The sequence below is a fragment of the Chiloscyllium punctatum genome, chromosome 1 (genome assembly GCF_047496795.1).
Source record: "Chiloscyllium punctatum isolate Juve2018m chromosome 1, sChiPun1.3, whole genome shotgun sequence".
Taxonomy (NCBI): Eukaryota; Metazoa; Chordata; class Chondrichthyes; order Orectolobiformes; family Hemiscylliidae; genus Chiloscyllium; species Chiloscyllium punctatum.
In genome coordinates this window covers 57,082,624-57,108,825 of record NC_092739.1, presented here as the reverse complement: position 1 = coordinate 57,108,825, position 26,202 = coordinate 57,082,624, and the positions used below count along the sequence as shown (strand labels likewise).

Sequence of the window (26,202 nt, the reverse complement as noted above, 5' to 3'; positions counted from 1 at the left end):
TTGGAGGTTGACGATAGGAGATCCCCTGAGGTGATGAGGTTGTGTACGGTCTGGGAGATGATGGTTTGGTGATGGGAGGTGAGGTCATGGTTGAGGGGGCAGTGGTTTAGAAGGGCGCATCTACCTATGTCCATGAGTTGGCGCCTGGCTTCAGTGGTTTAGAAGTTAGTGAGCCAAACTACCGCTGTGCCCCCTTGTCGGCAGGTTTGATGGTGAGGTTGGGTTGGTGTGGAGTGGAGAGCTGTGTGTTGCGAGGGAGAGAGGTTACAGTCAGTGAGAGGGGTGGACAGATTGAGGTGGTCAGTGTCACGGCAGCAGTTAGAGATGAAGAATCGAGGGCAGGTAACAGACCAGCATGCGGTGTCCAGGTGGCTGGGACGTGTTGGAAGCAGGAGAAGGAGTCTTCGGTGGGTGTACGAGAGTCCTGATGGAAGAAGTAAGCACAGAGGTGGAGGCAGCGGAAGAAAAGTTCAATGTCGTAATGTATGTTGAAGTCGTTGATCCGGGATCATAGGGATTGAAGGTGAGGCCTTGACTGAGGACTGATCGTTCATCCTCAGTGAGGCCAAACACTTTAACTCACCCTCCCACTCCGCCAAGAACATGCAAGTCCTGGACCTTCTCCGCCGCCAAACTCTAGCCACCTGATGCCTGGAAGAAGAACGCCTCCTCTTCTGCCTTAGATACTTCCAACCACAAGGGATCAATGTGGATTTCACCAGATTCCCCATTTGCCCCTCCCCCACCTTAGCCCAGATCCACCCTTCCAACTTGGGACCGCTTCCTTGAACTGTCTTACCTGCCCATCTTCCTTCCCACCCATCCGCTCCACCCTTCTCTCCGACCTATCACCTTCATCTACCTATCACATTCCCAGCTACCTTCTCCCCAGCCTCAATCCCCTCCCACTTACCTCTGTGCCCGCTTGGGCCACACCCCCCACCAATCCTGATGAGGAGTTATGCTCGAAACGATGACTCTCTTGCTTCCTAATTTCGTTGAAGGACTCACTGCAGTTTTTCAAAAATGATTTGCACTTATTAAATCTAATAGAAAAGAAAATTTGGAATATGGAACCTGGGTTGGATGCAGAATAATTTTGGAAAAATTGAAGACAGAAGGTAGATGGCCCTAGTATAGGAACAGTCCAGGGGCTCTTTTCACGGTATGTTCAAAGCTAAGATAAAAATTTAGGAAGAAATGCTGTTGTATTTGACAAAATCTCCATGGTGTGTAATTTGAAACTGCATGAGTAGTTCAAGTTTAACTGGTTTAAAATCTTGAATTGAGATGAGAATTGAAGTGGATACTGTACGTGCACTTTGTGCTTGCGTAGAATTTCAAACAGTAATAGAGAAGGAATATTTGGCTCATTTGCGTCTAATTTTAGTTGAAAAGCAAATAGGTGATGAGGCTTTAACTCATTAAGTCAGATCCAGCAACTGGAAGAGAGTTTGCTCTTGAACAATGTGCATTGTCGTCAGCTGTCTTTGAATTTGTAGCAGTGGTTGTTGTAATGTTTGTTGTATTGTGGAAAATAAGGCAGGATAAGGCAGTAAGTCAACACTGGCATGAAAACTTTAACAATAGAAGTTGACACTTAAAGAGGAAGTTTATGAGGACCAGAGTTATATAATAAGGAAGAGTTTGCAGTGGCAACTTCTGTTATTGAGAAATATTTGAAAATGTATTTTATAAATTACTTCTCACAAATGTAATTTCTGTTACTAAGTCAGCAAATGTGATTTCTAATTTTCACACAGCAGAATTCCATAAACAGTAATCTACAGCATTGTTCATCCACAGCATTAATGTTGATATTGATTGAGGAAATAATGTTGTCTGGCTTCCTTCTTGAATACTGACTTTGGGTGGGCCAGGGAGGAGGAGAGGTCGGGAGCTAGGGGGAATATTTGCTTTGTCTCTGTTCAACCCCCAACAACAGCATTATTTTCAGAATCTGGAGGTCATGGTGGCAAGACCCTGGAAGTGATTAAGTTGCTCCCTCTGAGAGTCCTGACCAATTAACGTTGGCAGGAAGGCTTCTGAGGTTTAAGCGTTGACAGCAGGCCATTCATGACTGAAAAGGTTGGCAGCCTGACTGTCTCTAACTAAAGAGAGAGAACAAGAGCAATATGCTTCAGTTATTGTAGAACATTTCATCTCAGGATGTCCCAAAATATTTTACAACTGCTAAAATACTTTTGGAATACAAATGTTGTTGCAACATGGCCAAACTCAGTGGCTATTTTGGACACAGCAATGGCTGACAAACAACACTTGAATAATTTCAGACAGAGGGAACTGTGCATTGAAAGTGCCTGAGGGAATTTGCATTGAGTGAGTAACGAGAAAGCAGTTAGAAATACCCATCTCATGATCTTAGAGCAGCGAAACCCCTCGCATTCAAGAGGTAAGAGGAATATCCATGGGTATAGATAGAAAATTAATAAACACATTTAATTTTGCAGATTTTTATCATCTGACTAGATGGCTAACTTGCTAAGTCAGCACTTATGAGAACGTCTACAGGGCACGTGTTCACCCACATGATATTTAAGCTGCAATATGTTGCTAATTCTATGATGTTGTGATTTTCCTTAGGTCATATTCACTTTCAGATGATGCTGTCCTCAGGAACATATGTTGCAGGAAAGTCAAATTTCAAATTGTCATTGAGACGATGGTGTCGATTGGATTTCACCTTACAAGACAGAAGGGTACGTGATGTGTCTTTACTAATATGAGATTCATTGATTCTAGTGAGAACATTTCTGACCTCTAAATGAATATGTATTTTGTTTCCATTCCTCGTATAAGAATAAACGTCTACTTAACAAAGCAACTAGCAAAGATAGACTACTCAAATATCAACTTAATAATTCAGTGAAAAAGTGATTGAATAATAATTTTCAAACACTATTTTGATTATTTGATAGATGACTTTGTCAGTCAGCTATGGCGAAAATCTGCAAGGCAGAGAAGATGCATTTTATAAGTAAGTTAAAATACATAATTACATAATATTTTAAGTCTTAATTTATTGTGCATCATTCTGAATAATACAGATCAATAACAGTTCATTATTTTGAGCATTTCTACAAAAAAGAGAGAAATGCAATGATGTGCATCAGTTATACAGGTTCTTTTCAATTAGAGAGCTATCTGACAGAATTAAATTGTTTCATAGAGAAATATATTGGGGAACCAACCAGGAAGAAAACTATTCCAGATTTAATATTGTGTAACAAGATGGGATTAATGAATGATCTCATCATAAAGGATCCTCTTGGGAAGAATGATCACAGTATGCTTGAATTTCAAATTTAGTTTAAGGATAAGAAGCCGAAGTCCCACACTAATGTTTTGATGTTAAACAAAGGTAATTGTGGCATGAGGACAGATTTGATCTTTGTGGACATGACAGAAAGTCAAGAAGGTTGCACTACTGATGAACAATGATAAACCTTTAAGGAGATATTTAATTCCACTCAACTAAAATAAATTCCAGAGAGGAAGGAAGATTGTAAGGGGGCGGTGGGGGCGGTGGAGTGGAGGGGGGCGGTGGTGGGGGGGGGGGGTGGTGGAATCCATGACTAAACAAAGCAGTTAAAGACAACATAATCATAGAATCTCTACAGTGTTGAAGCCAGGGCATTTGGCCCTCTGAGTCCACACCGACCCTCCAAAGAGGATCCCACCCAATCCCTGTAATCCTGTATTTCCCATGGCTAATCCACCTAGCCCGCACATCCTGGAAACTATGGGCAATTTTACATGGTCAATCCACCTAATCTGCACATCTTTGGACTGTGGGAGTAAACCGGAGCACCCTGGAATTCGAGGAAATCACCTCCAACATCTAAAATACCTCAAAAAAAGGAGCCGCTCTTACCTCATAACCTCTTCATTATCTATTACTATTGTGATGGCTTCAATGTTCTCCATCATGAAAATTATCGCAAAATATTAATTTAGTACCATTTCTGTTTTCCCCACTATTAATTCCCGAGTCTTGCCCTCTAATTCACTTTAGCTACTCCCTCTTTTTATATATTTATAGAAGCTTTTGCTCTGCATTTTTAACATATTTTGCACTCATTTTCTTTCATAATTTACATTTGCTCTTTTTATTACTTTTTCAGTAACCCTTTGTTGGTCTTGAAAAGTTTACCAATCCTCCAGCCTGCATTGAGCTTTACAATATGGTATGCCTTACTTTTTGTGGCTCAGTAGCTCAATGTTCAGAATTGCTGCCTCACAGCGCCTGGGACCTGGCTTCAATTCCAGCCTCATGCGGCTGTCTGTGTGCAGTTTGCACGTTCTCCTCATGTCTGTGTGGGTTTCCTCTGCTCAGTGCAGGCTGGAGGATTGGTAAACTTTTTAAGACCAACAAAGGGTTACTGAAAAAGTAATAAAAAGAGCAAATGTAAATTATGAAAGAAAATGAGTGCAAAATATGTTAAAAATGCAGAGCAAAAGCTTCTATAAATATATAAAAAGAGGGAGTAGCTAAAGTGAATTAGAGGGCAAGACTCGGGAGTCAATAGTGGGGAAAACAGAAATGGTACTAAATTAATATTTTGCCATAATTTTCATGATGGAGGATAATGAAGCCATCACAATAGTAATAGATAATGAAGAGGTTATGAGGTAAGAGCGGCTCCTTTTTTTGAGGTGTTTTAGATGTTGGAGGTGATTTCTCGAATTCCAGGAGCAGCAATGACTGTTTTGTATGCTGTTGCATTGTTTTGGAACTTGGGGAAACAAAAAGTCAAAACAACAGCAGTTTAAAAGGGAGAAGAGCAGACAAAGGAAGCATGTGGTGAGGACAGTGCAGGAGAGAGAGAGAGAACCTGCACAGTTACCACCTTTGCTGTTTGAATTCGTGTATCGCTGGACATCGGAGTGCATCTGGGAAAATTAACAAACAATGAAATTCACAACTAATCTTGGAGGAACTGTTGGGCAAAGTTCACAGCACAGAATCAAATAAGTTAATTGTTGTTTTAAGTCTGTCCAAGAGAGAGGCTGTATTTGTGAGTACAGTGGATTCTTTCTTGCTTATATGTTTTTGGAGATAAGTTTCTTGATTAAACTTAAAATATAAGCCATTGCTATTAATTTAACCTGGGGCAGTGTTTGTAGAGGAATAAGACAGTGTTATTTTCTTGGTCTGCAGATTGTGAAGGAGCAAAAATGGCCTTTGCAGTGACATGTACTTCTTGTCAGATGTGGGAGTTTAAAGAGGGTTTAAGGGTTACTGCGGATTATATCTGCCATAAATGCTGTTGGATGCGAATCTTATCAGATTGAGTGGATCGGTTGGAGAGACAGATAGAAGCAATGAGGAATTTGCAACAGCAACAGTACGTGATGGATGGCAGTTATAGGAAGGGGGGAAGTCTCAGATACAGCCACATAGATGGGTTAACTCCAGGAAAAGTAAGAGAGGTAGGCACCAATGGCAAGAGTCTTATTTGGATATATCCATTTCAAACAGGTATGCTTTTCTGGAAAATGTAGGGGGTGATGGATTCTCAGGGGAACGTAGCACGAACAGCCAAGTTTCTAGTATTGAGACTGGCTCTAATGCAACGAGGGGTACGTCGGCTTCCAAGAGATCAATTGTGTTCGGGGATTCTGTAGTCCGAGGTACAGACAGACGTTTCTGTGGCCAGCAGAGAAAAAGCAGACTGGTGTGTTGTTTCCCTGGTGGTGCCAGGATCAAGGGTGTCTCAGAGAGGGTACAGAATGTTCTCACAGGGGAGAGGGGCCAGCAGGAGGTCATTGTCCACATTGGAACCAACGACATTGGAAGGGAAAAGGTTGAGACTCTGAAGAGAGATTACAGAGAGTTAGTCAGGAATTTAAAAAGGAGGTCCTCAAGAGTAGTAATATCTGGATTACTCCCATTGCTATGAGCTAGTGAGGGCAGGAATAGGAGGATAGAGCAGATGAATGCATGGTTGGAGAGCTGGCGTATGGGAGAAGGATTCACATTTTTAGATCGTTGGAATCTCTTTTGGGGTAGAAGTGACCTGTACAAGAAGGACGGATTGCACCTAAATTAGAAGGGGACTAATATACTGGCAGGGAAATTTGCTAGAACTGCTTGGGAGGATTTAAACTAGTAAGGTGGGGGGAGGAACCCAGGGAGATAGTGAGGAAAGAGATTGATCTGAGACGGGTACAGCTGAGAACAGAAGTGAGTCAAACAGTCAGGGCAGGCAGGGACAAGGTAGGACTAATAAATTAAACTGTATTTATTTCAATGCAAGGGGTCTAATAGGGAAGGCAGATGAACTCAGGGCATGGTTAGGAACATGGGACTGGGATATCATAGTAATTATGGAAACATGGCTCAGGGATGGGCAGGACTGGCAGCTTAATGTTCCAGGATACAAATGCAACAGGAAGGATAGAAAGGGAGGCAAGAGAGGAGGGGAGTGGCGTTTTTGATAAGGGATAGCATTACAGCTGTGCTGAGGGAGGATATTCCCGGAAAAACATCCCGGATTATTTGGGTGGAACTGAGAAATAAGAAAGGGTTGATCACCTTATTGGGATGGTATTATAGACCCCTCAATAGTCATAGGGAAATTGAGAAACAAACTTGTAAGGAGATCTCAGCTACCTGTAAGAATAATAGAATAGTTATGGTAGGGGATTTTAACTTTCCAAACATCGACTGGGACTGCCATAGTGTTAAAGATTTAGATGGAGAGGAATTTCTTAAGTGTATACAAGACAATTTTCTGATTCAGTGTGTGGATGTACCTACTAGAGAAGGTGCAAAACTTAACCTACTCTTGGGAAATAAGGCAGAGCAGGTGACTGAGTGTCAGTGGCGGAGCACTTTGGGGCCAGTGACCATAATTCTATCCGTTTTAAAATAGTGACGGACAAAGATAGACCAGATCTAAAAGTTGAAGTTCTAAATTGGAGAAAGGCCAATTTTGATGGTATTAGGCATGAATTTTCGAAAGCTGATTGGAGGCAGATGTATGGAGGTAAAGGGATGGCTGAAAAATGGGAAGCCTTCAGAAATGAGATAACAAGAATTCAGAGAAAGTATATTCCTGTCAGGGTAAAAGGGAAGGCTGGTAGGTATAGGGAATGCTGGATGACTAAAGAAATCGAGGGTTTGGTTAAGAAAAAGAAGGAAGCATATGTCAGGCATAGACAGGATAGATCGAGTGAATCCTTAGAAGAGTATAAAGGAAGTTGGAGTACATTTAAGAGGGAAATCAGGAGGGCAAAATGGGGTCATGAGATAGCTTTGGCAAATAGAATTAAGGAGAATCCAAAAGGTTTTTACAAATATATTAAGGACAAAAGGTAGCTAGGGAGAGAATAGGGCCCCTTAAAGATCAGCAAGGCGGCCTTTGTGTGGAGCCACAGAAAATGGGGGAGATACTAAATGAATATTTTGCATCAGTATTTACTGTGGAAAAGGATATGGAAGATGTAGAATGTGGGGAAATAGATGATGACATCTTGCAAAATGTCCAGATTACAGAGGAGGAAGTGCTGGATGTCTTGAAATGGTTAAAAGTGGATAAATTCCCAGGACCTGATCAGATGTACCCGAGAACTCTGTGGGAAGCTAGAGAAGTGATTGCTGGGCCTCTTGCTGAGATATTTGTATCATCGATAGTCACAGGTGAGGTTCCGGAAGACTGGAGGTTGGCAAACATGGTGCCACTGTTTAAGAAGGGCGGTAAAGACAAGCCAGGGAACTATAGACCGGTGAGCCTGACCTCAGTGGTGGGCAAGTTGTTGGAGGGAATCCTGAGGGACAGAATGTACATATATTTGGAAAGGCAAGGACTGATTAGGAATAGTCAACATGGCTTTGTGCGTGGAAAATCATGTCTCACAAACTTGATTGAGGTTTTTGAAGAAGTAACAAAGAAGATTGATGAGGGCAGAGCAGCAGATGTGATCTATATGGACTTCACTAAGGCGTTCGACAAGGTTCCCCATGGGAGACTGATTAGCAAGATTAGATCTCATGGAATACAGAGAGAACTAGTCGTTTGGATACAGAACTGGCTCAAAGGTAGAAGACAGAGGGTGGTGGTGGAGGATTGTTTTTTAAACGGGAGGCCTGTGACCAGTGGAGTGCCACAAAGATCGGTGCTGGGTCCTCTACTTTTTGTCATTTACATAAACAATTTGGATGCGAGCATAAGAGGTACAGCTAGTAAGTTTGCAGATGACACCAAAATTGGAGGTGTAGTGGACAGCAAAGAGGGTTACCTCAGATTACAACAGGATCTGGACCAGATGGGCCATGGGCTGAGAAGTGGCAGATGGAGTTTAATTCAGATAAATGCCAGGTGCTGCATTTTGGGAAAGCAAATCTTAACAGGACTTTTACACTTAACGGTAAGGTCCTAGGGAGTGTCGCTGAACAAAGAGACCTTGGAGTGCAGGTCCATAGTTCCTTGAAAGTGGAGTCGCAGGTGGATAGGATAGTGAAGAAGGCATTTTGTATGCTTTCCTTTATTGGTCAGAGTATTGAGTACAGGAGTTGGGAGGTCATGTTGCAGCTGTACAGGACATTGGTTAGGCCACTGTTGGAATATTGCGTGCAATTCTGGTCTCCTTCCTATCGAAAAGATGTTGTGAAACTTGAAAGGGTTCAGAAAAGATTTGCAAGCATATTTCCAGTGTTGGAGGATCTGAGCTACAGGGAGAGGCTGAACAGGCTGGGGTTGTTTTCCCAGGAGTGTCGGAGGCTGAGGGGTGACCTTATAGAGGTTTACAAAATTATGAGGGGCATGGATAGGATAAATAGACAAAGCCTTTTCCCTGGGGTCGGACAGTCCAGAACTAGAGGACATAGGTTTAGAGTGAGAGGGGAAATATATAAAAGAGACCTAAGGGGCAACGTTTTCACGCAGAGTGTGGTACATGTATGGAATGAGCTGCCAGAGGATGTTGTGGAGGCCGGTACAATTGCAACATTTAAGAGGCATTTGGATGGGTATATGAATAGGAAGGGTTTGGACGGATATGGGCCGGGTGCTGGTAGGTGGCACTAGATTGGGTTGGGATATCTGGTCGGCATGGACGGGTTGGGCCAAAAGGTCTGTTTCCATGCTGTACATTTCTATGACTCTATGACTGTAAAATGAGGAACTTAAAAAAACAATTATTATTACAAGGGAAAAGATATTGTGAATAATGGTCAATGTACATTTTTTGAGTTGGAGAAAGATTTGTGGTGGGGTCAGTATTGGGACCCTTGCTTTTCCTGATTTGTATTAATGATTTAGATCTTGGTGCACAGGAGGCAATTTCCAAGCTTGCAGGTGACACAAAAGATGGGAGAACTATAAACTGTGAGAAAGATAGTGTAGAACTGCAAAAGGACTTTGACAAGTTGATGGAGTCGGTAGATTAGTGACAGATGTAGTTCAATGCAGACAAGTGTGAGATGATGCATTTTGATCAGACGAACACTGAAAAACATGACAAAATGGATGGTACAATTCTATTAGTGGTGCCGAAGCACAGGAACCTGGGTGTATATGTGCATAGATCATTGAAGATGGCAGGACAGGTAGAGAGAGCAGGGTTTATGGAGAATACAGTGTTTTCGGCTTCATTAATAAAGGCGTAAAGTACAAGAGCAAGAAGATGATGTTAAACATGTACAAGACACTTGTTAGACCACAGCGGCAGTGTTGTGTACAATTATAGCTGCCACAAAGTAGGAAAGGTGCAAATGCATTAGAGAATGTGCAGAAGCACTTTTTACATGGGCCATAGCAGACATGCAATGAATTTCACTTGAATTTGAAAGGGTTCTGAAAAGATTAACAAAAATGTTGCCAGGGTTGGAGTGTTTGAGCTATAGGGAGAGGCTGAATAGGCTGGGACTGTTTTCCTTGGACTGTTGGAGGCTGAGGGGTGACCTTATGGTGGTTTATAAAATCATGAGAGGCATGGATAGCATAAATAGACAAGGTCTTTTCCCTGGGGTGGGAGAGTCCAGAACTAGAGGATATAGAGAGCAACTCTTTCACGCAGAGGGTGATGCATGTATGCAATGAGCTGCCATGGAAGTGGTGGAGGCTGGAATAATTGCAATAATTAAAAAGCATCTGGATGGGTATATGAATAGGAAATGTTTAGAGGGATATGGGCTAAGTCTGGCAAATGGGGCTAGATTAGTTTCAGATACCTGGTCAGCATGGACAAGTTGGACCGACAGGTCTGTTTCCAAGTTGTGCATCTCTATGAATCTATAATACTTTGGAGTCCAATATATAAGTAACATTAGATACAAGTGTAAAGTGTAACACGCTTGGGTCAAACAAGGTGATCTCAAACCAATGATTTCCAATTCTGTCAGCCACTGACATTTTTCACAGGTTATGCCTGGGTCTATTTCAGACTGATCAATCGTGATTGATTGCTCTAATTATGCAGCCCAGGCTGGAGTTTGTTTTTTTTTATCATAAATTAGTTCCTGTGACAACACACATTTGCTAAATGGGACAGACTTCAAACAGATGTAGCAACTTAAGACTGGGCATCCATCAGGTGCTGTGGGCCATCAGCAGCAGCATTATTGTATACCAGCATAATCTGTAACCTCATGACCCAACATATCCCTCACTCAGTCATTATCATCAAGCCAGGGGATCAACCCTAGTTCAATGGAGAATACAGAGAGCATGCCAGGAGCAGTACAAGACATACCAAAAAAATGAGGTATCAACTTGCTGAAGCTACCAAACAAAACTACTTGCATGCCAAACAGTATAAGCAGCAAGTGATAACAGAGCTAAGTGTTCCCACAACAAACGGATCATATTGAAGCTCTGTAGTCCTGTCACATCTAGTCATGAATGGCAATGGACAATTAAACAACTCAGTGGAGGAAAAGGCTCTACAAATATCCCATCCTCAGTGATGGAAGAGCCCAGCTCATCAGTGCAAAAGGTAAGGCTGAAACTTTCACAGCAATCTTCAGCCAGAAGTGCTGAACAAATGATCCATCTTGTCCTCCCCCAGTAGTCCCCAGTATTACAGATACCAGTCTTCAGTCAATTCATTCCACTCCATGTGATCTCAAGAAATGGTGGAGGCACTTGGTACTGCAAAGGCTATGGGCTCTGACAACATTCTGTCAACAGCACTGAAGACCTGTGCTCCAGAACTTGCTGCTCCCTTAGCCCAGCACTTCTGATACAGTTACAACACTGCATCTAACTGGAAAATTGCCACATGTTTTCAATACATGAAAAGCAGGACAAATTCAACCCAGCCCATTAGTCTACTCTTGATCATTAGTAAAGTGATAGAAGGTATCATCAAAAGTACTCTCAAGCAATACCTGCTCAGCAATAACCTAGTCAGCGACGCCCAATTTGGGATCCACCAGGAGCACTCAGCTCCTGACCTTATTACAGCCTTGGTTCAACCATGGACAAAAGAGCTGAATTCCAGAGGTGAGAGTGACTGCCCTTGACATCAAGGCCAACTTCAACTGAGTGTTGCATCAAGGAACCTTAAAAAAAACTGGAAGCAGTGGGCATCATGGGGCAAACTCTTCACTGATTTGAGTCATGCCTGGCAATAGAAAATGGTTGTGTTTGTTGGAGGTCAATCACCTCAGCTCCAGGACACATCTGCAGGAGTTCCTCAGTGTCCGGGACCCAACTATCTTCAGCTGCTTCATCAATAACCTTCCTTCCATCATAAGTTCAAAAGTGGGGATACTTGCCGATGATTGCACAATGTACAGCACCATTCATGACTCCTCAGATACTGAAGCAGAACATGTTTAAATACAACAAGATCTGGACAATATCCAGGTTTGGGCTAAGAAGTGGCAACTAACATTTGTGCCATACAAATGCCAGACAACAACAATCTCCAACAGCTATTTTCTGGGCCTATAGATTGTTAAAGTGCAAAGATGGCCTTTCATAGAGTGCTGTGCTCTTCCTGTCCGATGTGGGAATCATGCAGAGGGTGGTACGTGTATAGAATGAGCTGCCAGACGAAGTGGTGGAGGCTGGTACAATTACAATATTGAAAAGACATCTGAATGGGTAGATGAATATGAAAGCCTGAGAGGGATATGGGCCAAGTGCTGGCAAATGGAACTAGATTACTTTCGGATATATGGTTGGCATGGACGAGTTGGACCGAAGGGTCTGTTTCCATGCTGTACATCTCTAAGACTCTAAGCAACACTCTTTAACATTCGATGCAGTTACCATCATTGAATTCCCACTACTACCAACATTCTTAGTATTATCAATGACTAGAAACTCAGCTCGATTCTCCACGTGAACATAGTGGTTACAAGAGCAAGTCAGAGACTCGGAATGCTATGACGAGTAATTCATCTGTGGACTCTTTAAAGCCAGTCAACTACCTACAAGACACAAGCCAGGAATGTGGTGGAATACTCGCTACTTGCATGGAACAACACTCAAGAAGTTTGACACCATCCAAGACAAAGTAGCCTGCTTGATTGACACTACATCAACAAGCATCCACTCCCTCCACCGCTGACGCGCAGTAGCAGCAGTATGTACTATCTACAAGAAGCACTTCAGAAATTCACCAAAAATCCTTAGCGTCTTCCAAACCCACGACCACTTCCATCTTGAAAAATGGCAGTAGAGACATGAGCAGAGCAAACAACACTCCAAGCCACTTACTCACCATCCTGACAAGAAAATATATCACCATTCCTTCATTGTCACTATGTCAAAATCCTGTAATTCCCTACCTAAGAGCATTGTGGGTCAACCTACAGCATGTGGACTGCAGAAGTTCAAGAAAGCACCTCACTACCACCTTCTCAAGGGCAACTAGGGACAGGCAATAAATGCTGGCCCAGCCAACAATGTCCACGTACATGAGTGAATAATAAAAAAATCAACCGTTCGGAGTTTGTCTTTTTTATACTTTGAAGATAGCATATACTTTATACCTTTTACTTTATACTTCAATTTCAAATAAAATTAAATACTGACTTGCTTGAAATTTTGTCGAAGGGATATCTGTATTATGTATCAAGCTTGTACAGTATGAAATACGAGACCATTTTAATCTCTTTTTCTTCAGAATAATGTAAACATCATTCATCTTTATCTTGCATTGCTTTCCAGCTATCCTGAAGATGTTCATCATAACGATTCAGTTGGGTACTTTGTCCTTGGAGGCAGCAATCATGTCCGAGGTTTTGAAGGATTCATTGGCCCTGTGAAGTTATACCGACTGGTAGGCCTAACAGTCCAAAAGGTAAATTTTGAACTGCAAGCACGTGACACCTAAACAAAAAAATGCTGTGTTTACTCTTTCCACCAGAATGTTTGGACCTGTTTGTTTACTGGTCACTCACCAATAATGTTATGAACATTATTACAGAACTGCTTCAAAAATAATGTGGAAGAGTTAATACAAAAGCAGTTGCTGAAAATCTAAAATAAAACAGACAATGCTGGGAATATCCAGCTGGGTCAGGCAGCATGTGCTAACAGCAAATTAGAGTTAATGGTTCAGGTCTGTTCTAATGGAAGGTCACAGATGGGAAGCACTAACTCTGTTTTCCTCTCCGTATTTGCTACCTTTCCTGCCTTGTGTCCCTTTATTAGATTGTAGTTTTACTTAGCTTTCCTGTATTCATTTGTAGGATGTGGGCATTGTTGTTTGTTTCAGCATTTATTGGCTGTCCATAGTTGCCTTTGAAAAGGTGGTAGTGAGCTGCCTTCTTGAATCGCTGTAGTCACATTTTAAAAAATTTTGCTGTGGAATGATGGCAAGGCTAGCATTTATTACCTATCCCTAATTGTCCATAGGGTAGTTAAGAGTCAACCACATTGCTATGGATCTGGAGTCATATGTAAGCCAGACCAGGTAAGGATGGCAGTTTTCTTTCCTTTAGGACCTTAATGGAAAAAATGGGTTTTTCTGACAATCAATAATAGATTTGTGGTCATCATTAGACTCTTAATTCCAGATGGAGAAAGTGAGGACTGCAGATGCTGGAGATCAGAGCTGAAAGTGTGTTGCTGGAAAAGCGCAGCAGGTCAGGCAGCATCCAAGGAACAGGAGAATCGACATTTCGGGCAGGGCTGAGGCCCGAAACATCGATTCTTCTGTTCCTTGGATGCTGCCTGACCTGCTGCGCTTTTCCAGCAACACACTTTCAGCTCTTAATTCCAGATGTTTATTTAATTCAAATTTGCCATTTGCTTGTGGCAGGATTTGAACCTATGTCCCCAGAACATTAGATTAAGAGCTCTCTAGATTAAGAGTCTTGTAATAATACCATGAGGCCATTACCTCACCATGCTACATGCCGTAGGCTGACCAGTAATGCTCTTAGGGAGGGATTTCCAGAATTTTGACCCAGTGACAGTGAAGGAACAGCAATATGTTTCCAAGTGAGCATGCTGAGTGATTTGAAGGGGAACTTACAGGTGGTGGTGTTCCCTTGTAGCTGTTGCCCTTGTCCTTCTTGATGGAATTGGTTGTGTGTTTGGAAGGTGCAGTTTAACAATCTTTGGTGAAACTCTGCAGTGTATCTTGTAGATAGTACACATTGCTGCTACTGAGCATTGGCGGTACAGGGAATGGATGTTTGTAGATTTTGTGCCAATAAACTAGGTTGCTTTTTACCAGATGATGTCAAGATCCTTGAGTGTTGTCAGAGATGCACCCAACCAGACAAGTGGGGAACATTCCATCACACTTCTGACTTAAAGTCATAGAGTCATACAGCACAGTTACAGACCACTTGGTCCAACTTGTCCATGCCAACTAGTTATCCTAATTTGACCTAGTCCATTTGCCAATAGAAGGCCCATATCCCTCCAAACTCTTCCTATTCACATACCCATCCAGATGCCTTTTAAATGTTGTAAATGTACCCACCTCCACAACTTTCTCTGGCAGCTCGTTCCATACACATACTACCTTCTGCGTGAAAATGTTATCCCTTAGGTCACTTTTAAATATTTCCTCTCTCACTTTTAACCTATGACCTCTAGTTTTGGACTCCCCTACTCCAGGGAAAAGACCTTGACTATTCATTCTATCCATGCCCCTTGTGATTTTATAAACAACCATAAGGTCACCCCTCAGCCTCTGATGCTCCAGGGAAAAAGCCCCATCCTTTTCAGGTTTTTGTTCAGCCAGACCCTACCATGAATTGTCTCAGTCTGTTTGCCTTATCAAAATGCAACACCTTTTCTAAATTAAACTCCATCTACCACTCCACTGCCGGTTGGACAACCTGATCAAGATCCTGTTGTACCCTGAGGTAAATTCTTTGCTGTCCTCTACACCTCCAATTTTGGTGTTTACTAACTGTATTCACATCCAAATAATTTACATAAATGACAAAAAGCAGTGGACCCAGCACCGATCCTTGTGGCACACCACTGGCCACAGGTCTCCAATCTGAAAAGCAACCCTCTACCCTTACTCTGTACTCTGTCTCGTACCTCTAAGCTAATTCTGGATCCAATTGGCTAGCTCATTCTGGATCCCATGTGATCTAACCTTACTACCCAGTCCACCATGTGAAGCGTGTCAAACACTTTGCTGAAGTCAATACAGACAACGGCTACTGCTCTTCATCAATCTTGTCACCTCTTCACAAAATTCAGTCAAGTTAGTGAGACATGATTTCCTCCGCACAAAGCCCTATTGACTATCCCTAATCAGTCCTTGCCTTTCCAAATATATGTAAATCCTGCCCCTCAGAATCCATCCAACAACTTCCCCACCACTGACATAAGGTTCAGTGCCTTGTCGGTGATGGACAGATTTTGGGGAGTCAGGAGGTGAGTTACTCATCACAGTATTTGACCTGCTCTTATAGCCACTTTCTTTATGTGGCAAGTCCAGTTGAGTTTCTGGTCAGTGGTGACATCAAGGATGCTGATTGTGGGGTGTTCAGTGATGGGACATCATTGAATGCCTGGAAGCAGTTTTTAGATTGTCTCTTATTGGTGGTGGTCATTGCCTGGCATTTGTGTCGAGCAAATGTCACTCACCACTTGTCAGTCCAAGACTGGATATTTTCTAGATCATATTGCTGAAACAGCATTGTACCCTAATGCTAGTTGTCATCCCAAGGATCTCCAGGACTATGGCTTATAGGTCTATGAAATCTTCATCCATAATTCCACATTGTTTGAAGAGTGTTGACCATATTATGCCAGGTTAACTTTGTCTTTAAAAGAACCCAGGTTGCTCTTGTTTTTACTGAAATGTAACTTTTTATGGTGTTAATTTCTCATATTCATCCCATTTGTTTAAGCCTTTATTTCTTCACAGAGCAGATAGGTTGAGCTTAGACATTCATACTTAATTCAGGCAAAGTCAGGAATATGATGGGTTTCAGGTCCACTACCGTCTGCTTCATTAAACTTACTTCCAACCTCAAGGTCCATCACCTCCATACCTGGAAGATAGTAACTGTGTTTAGTTTAATATTGTTCTTAGGATTGTTTGCTTATCTTTGATATTCATACATTAAGATTTTGCAGAACAGCTTTGGGACTAGATATTAACACGATTGATATTTACCAAGATGAGGCTTGGCCATGAAAGAGATATTACTGTAAAATGATCTTGCACCAACAAAGGAGCTGGAATTGCCTTTCTCGAAACTTGGACGGCTACATAGTGAGATAGGTCGAACAAAGTTTACAAGGTATTGGTGGGAATAGGTAAGATAGACAGATAAATAATTGTTAGTATTAACCAGGGAGTCCAGGACACCAGATCAATTTTGTTACAGAACAGAAAGAGGGACCAGTTCAACACGAGAAGGGAGGCAGCTGTTTGGAATTCTGCTTGGCGTATGGGAATTGATGCCAGGGGATTTGTTGATTTTTTAAATGATTGACGGATGGCTTTGACAATACCATTCTCATTGTTCCGGGGACAAAAGCAGGTTTGGGAAGATGGGTCACAAATCAGCCACAATCACACTGAATAGGTTTCAAGATTAGGGGCATAATTTTAAGGAGAGAGGAGAAAGATTTTAAAAAAGATGTGAGGAGCAACTTCTTTTTACATGGAGAATGGTTCATGAGTGAAGTGGCCCTCCAGAAGAAGTAGTGGATGTGAGTCAAGTTACAGCGTTTAAAAGACATTTGGAGAAGTTCATGAATAAGAAAGGGAAATGGGCCAAGCACAGGCATGTGGGACCATTTGAGTTTGGGATTATGGTCAGCATTGATGCGTTGGACCGAAGGGTCTGTTTCCATGTTGTATGACTCTGTGACTCTATAAGTTTAGGGGGGTTTAATCAGAAAAGAACTCTGTCTTATTGATTTTTGTAAAAGATTCCAGGCACTACTTTTGGTAAAAAAAAACTAGCATTTTTACTGAACAGCCATATCATATACAGCATTTCTTGCCTCTAGTCTCAAATCCAAGCTCCATTCACTTCTTACTAATTCCATCCCTCTTCCTGTAACTATCTGAATTTGAGCAACTGTACACAGCCTTTTATCATATTTAACTCACAGGATGAGTGTGTCATCATGAATTTCCACTATAATGCTTGCAGATCCTCATTCCCTACTACTGTAACATTGACTAGCATCAGCTGTGCCTCAGAGAATCTGTTGGTGAAATCCTCATTCATGTATGTGTCGCCTTTTCTCTTGACTATTTCAACACCGTCCTTGCTCATCCGGCATTTTCTAACCCCCATAAATCTAAGACCATCCAAAACTCTTCTGCTGCATCTTTACTTACACCAAGAGGTCTTCATCCATCAGCCCTTTGCTTGCCGACCTACACTGACTCCTAGTCAAATAATGAGAAATTAAAATTCTAATCCTTGTTTTCAAGAACCACCATAGCATCATCCTCATGTTTTTCAGCACACAATTCTTTGAAAGATCTGTACTCCCTGTAACTCTGGTCTAGTATGCCTCCCTGACTTCATTGCTTCATTACTGGTGACCATGCCTCTAGCTGCCTCGGCCTTACACTCTGTAATTCCTGCCTAAAGCACTCTGTCCCTCTATTTCATTTTTCTTTCCTCAAGATCTTTCTGTAAGACATAACATTTTGCTTACGACCCTCAAATGGACTTCTCAGGTTTTATTTAGTTTATTTGTTTAACAATCCTCCTGTGAAGTACTTTGGGATGTTTTATTACATTTAATGTGCCATATTGTTGATATTTCTGAACAATTTGATTTATTCATTGTTATGCTGTGTTTGAAGATCTGACCTCATTACTGTCAGAGGGTACTGTGCTTAGTGACAAGTGAGCAGGAGGTCTCTGTATTATCATTGCCGTTTTTATTAGTGTAAGTTCAACTGCTACCTAACCCAACTTCTTTTGTATGTCTACAGATTTCAAATCCTCTTGTAACTGATCACGAAATCCATAAACATATTGAACAGTACTATCAGAAATGCAACTATCTCACTACACTTATCATGAAATATTTCCACAGCCTTGGATTGCACAAAAAGTTACAACATTTGAGTGAGTAAACTTAAGTTTGTGAACCTTTCCAAAAAATGAGCTTATTCTCTCTTTTGCAGAAGAATTATCGATCATTGTAGAATATATAAATCATTGCATAAAATCTGGATGTAGAGGAACTCATGAGCTAACTAGATGTTGTAATGAGAAGCTATGGTTTACTGATCTGTACATTTTAGATTCTAATGAAATGCTACTCATCATCAGGAGGTCTGTACAGAAGACATATATATATAGAATTAGATGTTTTGGAGGCTGTACTTCTTCAATTGGCCTGCAATAGTTGGAGTCAGTAAGCTGAAGGGACAGTGCTTTCTGGGCTGGATCAAGGCAGGAAATGATTTCGAGTAATTCATTCACTCATATGGGTTTTGCTATGGAAAAGCAAATTACTATGGATCCCGGAAATCTGAAACACAGAAAATGTTGGAGGTCCAGCAGTATCTGTGGTGAGAGAAACAGAGTTAATGTTTTCAAGTCCAATATAATGTTCCTTCAGATCTCAAGACATTGCCACCAGAGTGGGGTTTGAACTCATGTGCTGAGAGCATTAACCTGGGGTTCCTGATTACTAGCCTAGTGATTTTACCATTATATCCCAGCATTTTGATAATAGTCTAGGTTTCAGTGACAAATCTTTTTTGAAATGTATGTTCAATAAGAAGGTGAAAGTTTTCATTTTTAAAGATTGTGCAGGGATCCCTTTTCACTGAGTTGACTGGAGTTTGGTTCGTGTGGATCTTAGCTAATTTGTGGGTAATTGCAAGTAACTGCATCATGTGGAACTTTCATCATCCTACAAAATTACATTCCAGTACTGAGGAAGAACTAACTTACCTTAGATCATAAGACTGTAAGGTATAGGAACAGAATTAGGCCATTCAGCCCATTGAGTTTGCTTCATTTTTCGATCATGGCTGATATGTTTCTCAACTTCATCTCCTGCCCTCTCCCTGTAACCCTTGATCTTGGTTGAAGTACTTTTCATGCTAGTTTTGCTCTATTCCTAGTGAGTATTTTGCGAGTTGTTCAGCTTCCAGCATAGAACACTGTGTACCAATACATTCCTATCAATATCATGAAGACTACATATGACATAACACTCCTTACACTACAGATGTTAAATTGCTTTTTGAGTGAATTAATTACATAATTATTGTTCCCTTTCATTTCTATGGTATCAATCCTGAAATTGCTATTGTGATAAAAATGTCCTATTATTTTCCCATGGAATGATTCCTACAAAAAAGGTGTTAAATTACAAGCCTTAAAACAGCAGATCACAATAAGTGCTAGCCAAGATACATTTTATATGTTTTATCTGAAGGCATTTTTCATGGGATATTCTTCATAATTTACCAATGATTATCCATGATTGTAATTTTATTTATTTACAGATCAGAACAACAATTATTATTTAGATTTGGTCACAAAATATGGACCGAAAAACTATGATGAAGAAAAATGTGCAGCACACACCTGGGGGAAAAGAACTGAGAAGAAATACGAGGCTTTATTTGATCTGCTTCAGACAATGGCATTAGAGCCAATTTTAGGTAAATGCAAAGTGTTTTGTTGTTTAGAAAATAAAAACAAAATAGGCAATCAGTCTTGGAAATGTAACTTAATTCATTCCAAATTACATAAAGGGCATCCCTTAAGTCGTGTTTTAACGCATTCAAAAATCCCACACCACATTTATATATTAAAGCATTCTGAATTTGGCATGATAAGTTAAATTGTGCAATAAAACAGAGCACTTTCCATGTTAGAAAGGAATTTACCCTGACATTTCTGTGGAGGGAGATGGAATGATTACTCATTAAATTTTTATGAAGGTAATGGTTCTGTTAAAATGATGGAGAAAATTATTTGTATCTCACTGACCATTGATCCGGAAGATAATCAGTCCACAATTACTGGAATAGCTTAGCAGTTTACAGGGGAAACTGACTGGATGTAGACATCATTAATTTATTGATTTCCAAAACTCAAATTTCATTTTTTGTGTAGTTCTTTTATTTTTACAAATCTTTTGTTGTGACCTTGTGCTTAGACTTTGCTCATTCGCCAAACCTACAATCTACACTCATTAAAGTTGGTGAGAAACTTTTTCAGAAGACAGTGGAGAGTCTTGTTCGTCCAGACAGTGCCCAGCATATTGGCCACCTGATCGCTTCACTCATGAAGGCTAGCTGCTGTGGTTACTACAGGGCAGCCTATTTCCTGGCTGTCATTTTTGAGACTGGTCTAACTGTGGAAATACAACCCTTACAGGTAAAATAGATGACTATTGATTGCATTAATTTGTTTAACTGATAAGTCCATTTATGTGTATCTTAAAATATTTTGCTCTCTTGTTTTGTTTCAAATTTACACATTACTGAAAAACAGCCAGGCACTTCTAACAACACTGCTGTGAGTTTGCTTTGAAACTCTACAACAGGACCAAAATCGTATTCTTAATGTTTGATGGTGGCTGACAATGAAATGTTGATTTGTTGTGAAGTTAACGTGGACTTGACCTATTTCCTAAGAACTTCACTCTCCTTAAAAAAGCATGAATTACTGGTCAAGAAAAAAATCCAAGTGTTACTATGTAGAGGGATTTACTAATCTGACTTGTGAATTCTTGTATTTAGAAATTCACTTCCATGCTGTGGTGTAATTTTAAATAGCTGACATATGAATGTTTTCTGTACTTACATATGGCTGCTTTATATTGGCCTGCATTGTGTTCCAACTTGCGTACACATGTACTTGTGAACAGACTCAGAAATGGAACCCATTTGCAACCTGGGGGCTGCCTGTAACTATGCTGGCATTGTTGACTAATTATAACAATAAATCTTTGTCAGACATGTGGGGATGAAAATCCTCGTGGTCAAACTCACCTATTTCTCCCAAATATGCTACACTTATCTTGTCATGTCTCAAAATACCTGTTTAATGTATCTCATAATCATATTTTCTTCTGGAAATCTACCTCATTCATTTTTGAATAAGTGAATGCCATGTAATTCGAACATCTTCCTCTGGAGGAACATACCATAGATTGACATTCTCTCAGATTGACACTGATATCCTTCGAGCTGAGAAAAGAGCATTGGGCGGTGGGGATGGGTATACAGTGATGGTGATTTTTGGACAAGGCAGCCTAAGTTATGAGTTTACCAGATCCTGCTGTCTTGGAGAATTTAACTGCAGGTTTTCGTTTTCTAAATTTTCTCAAAGTGTCTCCCTCCTGACAGACGAGTTACTATCAGGCAGGAAGGAAACTGGGGAGCAGAAACCAGGTCTGACTTTATGGGTTGGTGTTTAGATCAGAGTGGTGCTGGAAAAGCACAGTAGGTCAGGCAGCATCTGAGGAGTAGGAAAATCGACGTTTCAGGCAAAGGCCATTCATCAGTAATAGAGGCAGTAAGCCTCCAGGGTGGAGAGATAAATGCCAGCCCCACCCCCTCATTTATCCTTCCACCCTGGAGGCTTACTGCCTCTATTACTGAAGGGCTTTTGCCCGAAATGTTGATTTTTCTGCTCCTCGGATGCTGCTTGACCTGCTGTGCTTTTCCAGCACCACTCTGATCTAAACTTTGGTTTCCAGCATCTGCAGTCCTCACTTTCGCCTTTATGGGTTGGTGGTTCATCAGATGTCCTGGGAGGTCAGGGGAGCGGGTGTGATTTTTAGACATGGGAAGTGCTGACCTCTAATACTGCAAGGTTGGTCAAGTTGGAAGTTATCCAGATAGCCTTCATGTCACCTAATCATTAGCATGGTGTCAGCTGAAGGGGGTCCAATGGGAGGGGTAAGCTTGTTGGACTTTGAACACACACTCCTCATGCTTCTTCCCCACATGTAGGGCATTAAAGGCACAGGCCTCATGTATCCAATTCTTTTCCCACCTCCGAACTGCTGTGATTTCTGATTTCAACGATATCCCAATCTCCATGTGTTAATACTGATAATAGTTCTTGATAATAAAGAGGGAACTTTTTTTTCAAATGATTTCAGTTACCAGCTCATCCTAAAATCAGCTTCATTTCCAGTGTGAAGCAGCCTTGATTTGCCCTCTTGTGATGCAGTGGTAATGTCTCTAGTCTTGGACTGGGAGAACAAGTTAAATAGCAAAATAGATTGAACTCAAACGGGAGCATGTTGAAGGTTGGTTTGAATTTAAATGTGTGTCTTCTTTCATTTCTAATCCCAAACCATGTTAAAATCAGTGCACTGATGCCTTAACAGCTTCTAATGGATTTTACTGAAGATGCATTTAATTTATTCCAGTGACAAGATTAAACACAAGGCTCTAATTTGGAAATGTATTTAGAAGTAACAAAATATGATGCAGCCCTTTACAGAACTGCTGCATAGTTTAAGCTATTAACACTACATTTCAGTATCTGGGTGAGAACATGAAACTGGTGCAAATAACTGTGTACCTTCCATATTCTCTGGTTGCATTGAATAAGATTACTTTGAGAAATATCTGTGGTGCAAGAGATGTCCTTGCTTCTGTCCAGATCACTCAAAACTGTACTTCCAGAGAGGGGTAAACCGACTTCACTTGATTATATTACATGGAGACATAATTAAAGCTATTGACCAGATAGAACAGGGTTATATGACTGCAGTTGGAGGAGAACACTGTTTGCTTTCTCCCCCCACTTCACATCTAATAACAAATCTTACTTTTAACCAGCATGGTGATTAAGCAATTTATGGAAGGTTTGGACTATATCTTGTTTAATGTCAGAAACAATTCTGCCAGGTTTCTTTCGTCAACAAAAAATAACTAGTTTATTATAAATAAAGGTTAAACAAGCATATGATTATTGGTTTAGGCAGCTTTAGATCAATCAGGCTTGTGTTCTAACATCACAAAGTTAACATGAGGCAAATATGGGCAACTCTGGTCACACATTCCACAGGATAGATCAAATAGCAAATGCAATCAAATCAATCCTAATGATTACACAGCAGTTTCCCCAGATGTTGGTGGATCACAAATGGCATTAAATTTCACAAGGGATTATCATTTGTTACATTTGGTGACCTAGCTTTGAAATACTGTCAAAGGCCATGGGCTAGCTCAATGACTCAAAGGCTCAAAGACTGTTCCTGTTCTAGTTGTTTGCCATTTTTTTCCTGGGACTGTTGTCACTTGGATTCTGAAGGAATCCTTACTTAGTCACAACCACAACTCTAGATCTTGACAAACCGCAAGCTTCACCATGTTAGCAGGGTCATTGGATTTGTTTCCTGAGCTCTAATCTGGCTCAAGTGCACAAGAAAATTGTACATGTGGTTTTTTTTACACTTATTCTTCTATCTTGAACTATTAATTGTGTGTACACAACTTTGAAGCCTTTTACAGCTGTTAGTATTTTCCTGAGTCCTCACTGCACAGAGCTATGAAATGTTCTGGGACTTCCCTTAGCACCAACTTCATAGAACCTGGACTATTCAGTTGTCTTCAGCAGTATGGCCAATAGCAACCCTACCTAACATAATGTCTTTTTCACTCTCACACTCTCACTCCGACACACTGAACAACGACTTCCAGTTTCACTGGCTGTCACCTTTAAACTCCCCTTCAGTGATCCTGAACTGAAGAGCTACTGAACCCTTTGCAGCAGGTATCATCCCTATTTCTGTGTAGAACTGAATGGAATTACTATTTTAGAACAGTCAAATGTAGCACCCTTAGAATAATCTGTACCACTAAATGTTACACTTTGCCAAGTGTTGTCTCACAAATTGATGCAGCAAAAAATAACTCATTTCACAAGAAAGTATATAAAAACAATATTAAACATAAAATTGAAAACTATAATTTGGTTGTTCCTTAGTGCATATTAAAGATGGAAGTACAGGTGGCTTGTCAAGGTTGCAGCATGTTGGAGTTTCCAGGTTGGCCCAGACTGGCCCAGAGCAAACACATCTGAAGTGAATACCTGAGGCCTGAATAGCTTTAAATTAAAGTTTATAAGCTGGAGGCTGAACCACATACACTGTAATGCATCAGGGAGGGGGAAAGTTACTTGGGTTCTTTGTACTAGGAGGCATTTACAACCTTTAAGATTGGGTCATCTGATTTGCTCAATATTCAGGGACCAGAAGAGTATGATTGTGACTGAAGCAGGTAAGGAGACCCAGAGGCAGGAGTCTCAACCTCTTCTGGGAGATTCCAGAACTGGGGCTGGCAGGGTCACTGTTTAAAAATCAGAGGTAAAAACAATGACTGCAGACGCTGGAAACCAGATTCTGGATTAGTGGTGCTGGAAGAGCACAGCAGTTCAGGCAGCAGAGATCACCCATTTAAAACAGAGATGAGGCAAGAAAAGATTTCCAAGGGGTGTGAATCTTTGGAACTTGGTGGTGATTGTTGGAAGCAGAGTCCTTGAATATTTTTAAAAATTGAAATAGATACATTTTTCTTAGATTTTTTTAGGTGAGAGGTTATCTGGGTCTGGCGAGATTTACAATTTGAGGTTAAAATCAGATCAGCCAAGATCGTTTTGAATGGTGGAACAAGCTCAAGGGGTTGAATGACCTATTCCTGCACATAATTCGTATATCCATGTGACATAGTCTCAGAATAAGGGGATAGGCCATTGAGGACTGAGCTTCGAAAAATTTTGCTTGAAGGATATTTTGATTTGATTTGATTTATTGTTGTCACGTACAGAGATACAGTGAAAAGTGTTGTTTTGTGTGCTATACAGGCAGATTGTACCATACAAATTGCTTTAGATAGCAGAGCAGAGTGCAGAGTAGTGTTACAGCTATAGTGAAGGTGCAGGGAGAGAGATCGACATTAACATTTGAGACATCCATTCAAAAATCTGATAACAGTAGGGAAAGAGCTGTTTTTGAATCTGTTCATATGTGTTTTCAAAGTTTATATCTTCTGCCTGATGGAAGAAGGTAAAAGAGAGTATAACCGGGCTGGGGGGAGGCTCTTTAATTGTGTTGGTTGCTTTCCTTCGGCAGTGGAAAGAATAGATGGAGTCAATGGTTGTTGTATCTGTTGAATATCCTGCCACAACAGTCTGTGGAGGCTCAGTATGTTCAAGATTGTGATTAATAGATTTTAACATATCAAAACATCAAGGGATACAGGGATTGTGCAGGAAAATGGTGTTGAATGATTTCATTGTCAGAAGTCACACGACACCATGTTATAGGCCAACAGGTTTATTTGAAATCACAAGCTTTCGGACTGCTGAAGAATTGAAATGAAGAAAAGCACACAAACACAGAATTTATCGGCGGAGACTTCAAGGGCAGAGAGATCATACAAATGGTGTGGGTGAAGTACTAATTAACAAACTTATTAAGGTAGAGAGATCATAACGAGTTATCTAGGTGATGGTGTCAAAACAGGACAGTAAAGAAAATTTTACAGATACAGAACATTGTGGTGGGGTTACACGTAACGCGACATGAACCCAAGATCACAGTTGAGGCCATCTTCATGGGTAAAGAACTTGGCTATCAGCTTCTGCTCAGTGATTCTGTGCTGTTGTGTATCTCAAAGGCCTTAATTAGTTAGGCCCTTAATTAGTTTATACATTTTTGGAATTACTTATTACTTTAGTTAGACCCTTAGCATGTGACTGTTATACCTGTCATGTTATTCCAGCTGTTTGGTTTATGTTCAGCACCACCTTATTTTTAATTTTTGTCATTATCT

The 26,202-nt window shown here is 40.8% G+C and overlaps 1 protein-coding gene across 2 annotated transcripts in view; it reads left to right on the top strand.

The window, feature by feature from the left end:
* LOC140469203 (protein sel-1 homolog 3-like) overlaps window positions 1–26,202 on the top strand; it is a 104,931-nt gene that overhangs the window by 26,147 nt on the left and 52,582 nt on the right. For both annotated transcript variants that reach the window (XM_072565543.1, XM_072565612.1), the window contains exons 5-10: window positions 2,605–2,720; window positions 2,940–2,998; window positions 13,149–13,281; window positions 18,370–18,505; window positions 19,903–20,061; window positions 20,562–20,782. In XM_072565543.1, coding sequence (XP_072421644.1) covers window positions 2,605–2,720; window positions 2,940–2,998; window positions 13,149–13,281; window positions 18,370–18,505; window positions 19,903–20,061; window positions 20,562–20,782 — 824 coding nt within the window. The remainder of the gene's footprint in view (window positions 1–2,604; window positions 2,721–2,939; window positions 2,999–13,148; window positions 13,282–18,369; window positions 18,506–19,902; window positions 20,062–20,561; window positions 20,783–26,202) is intronic.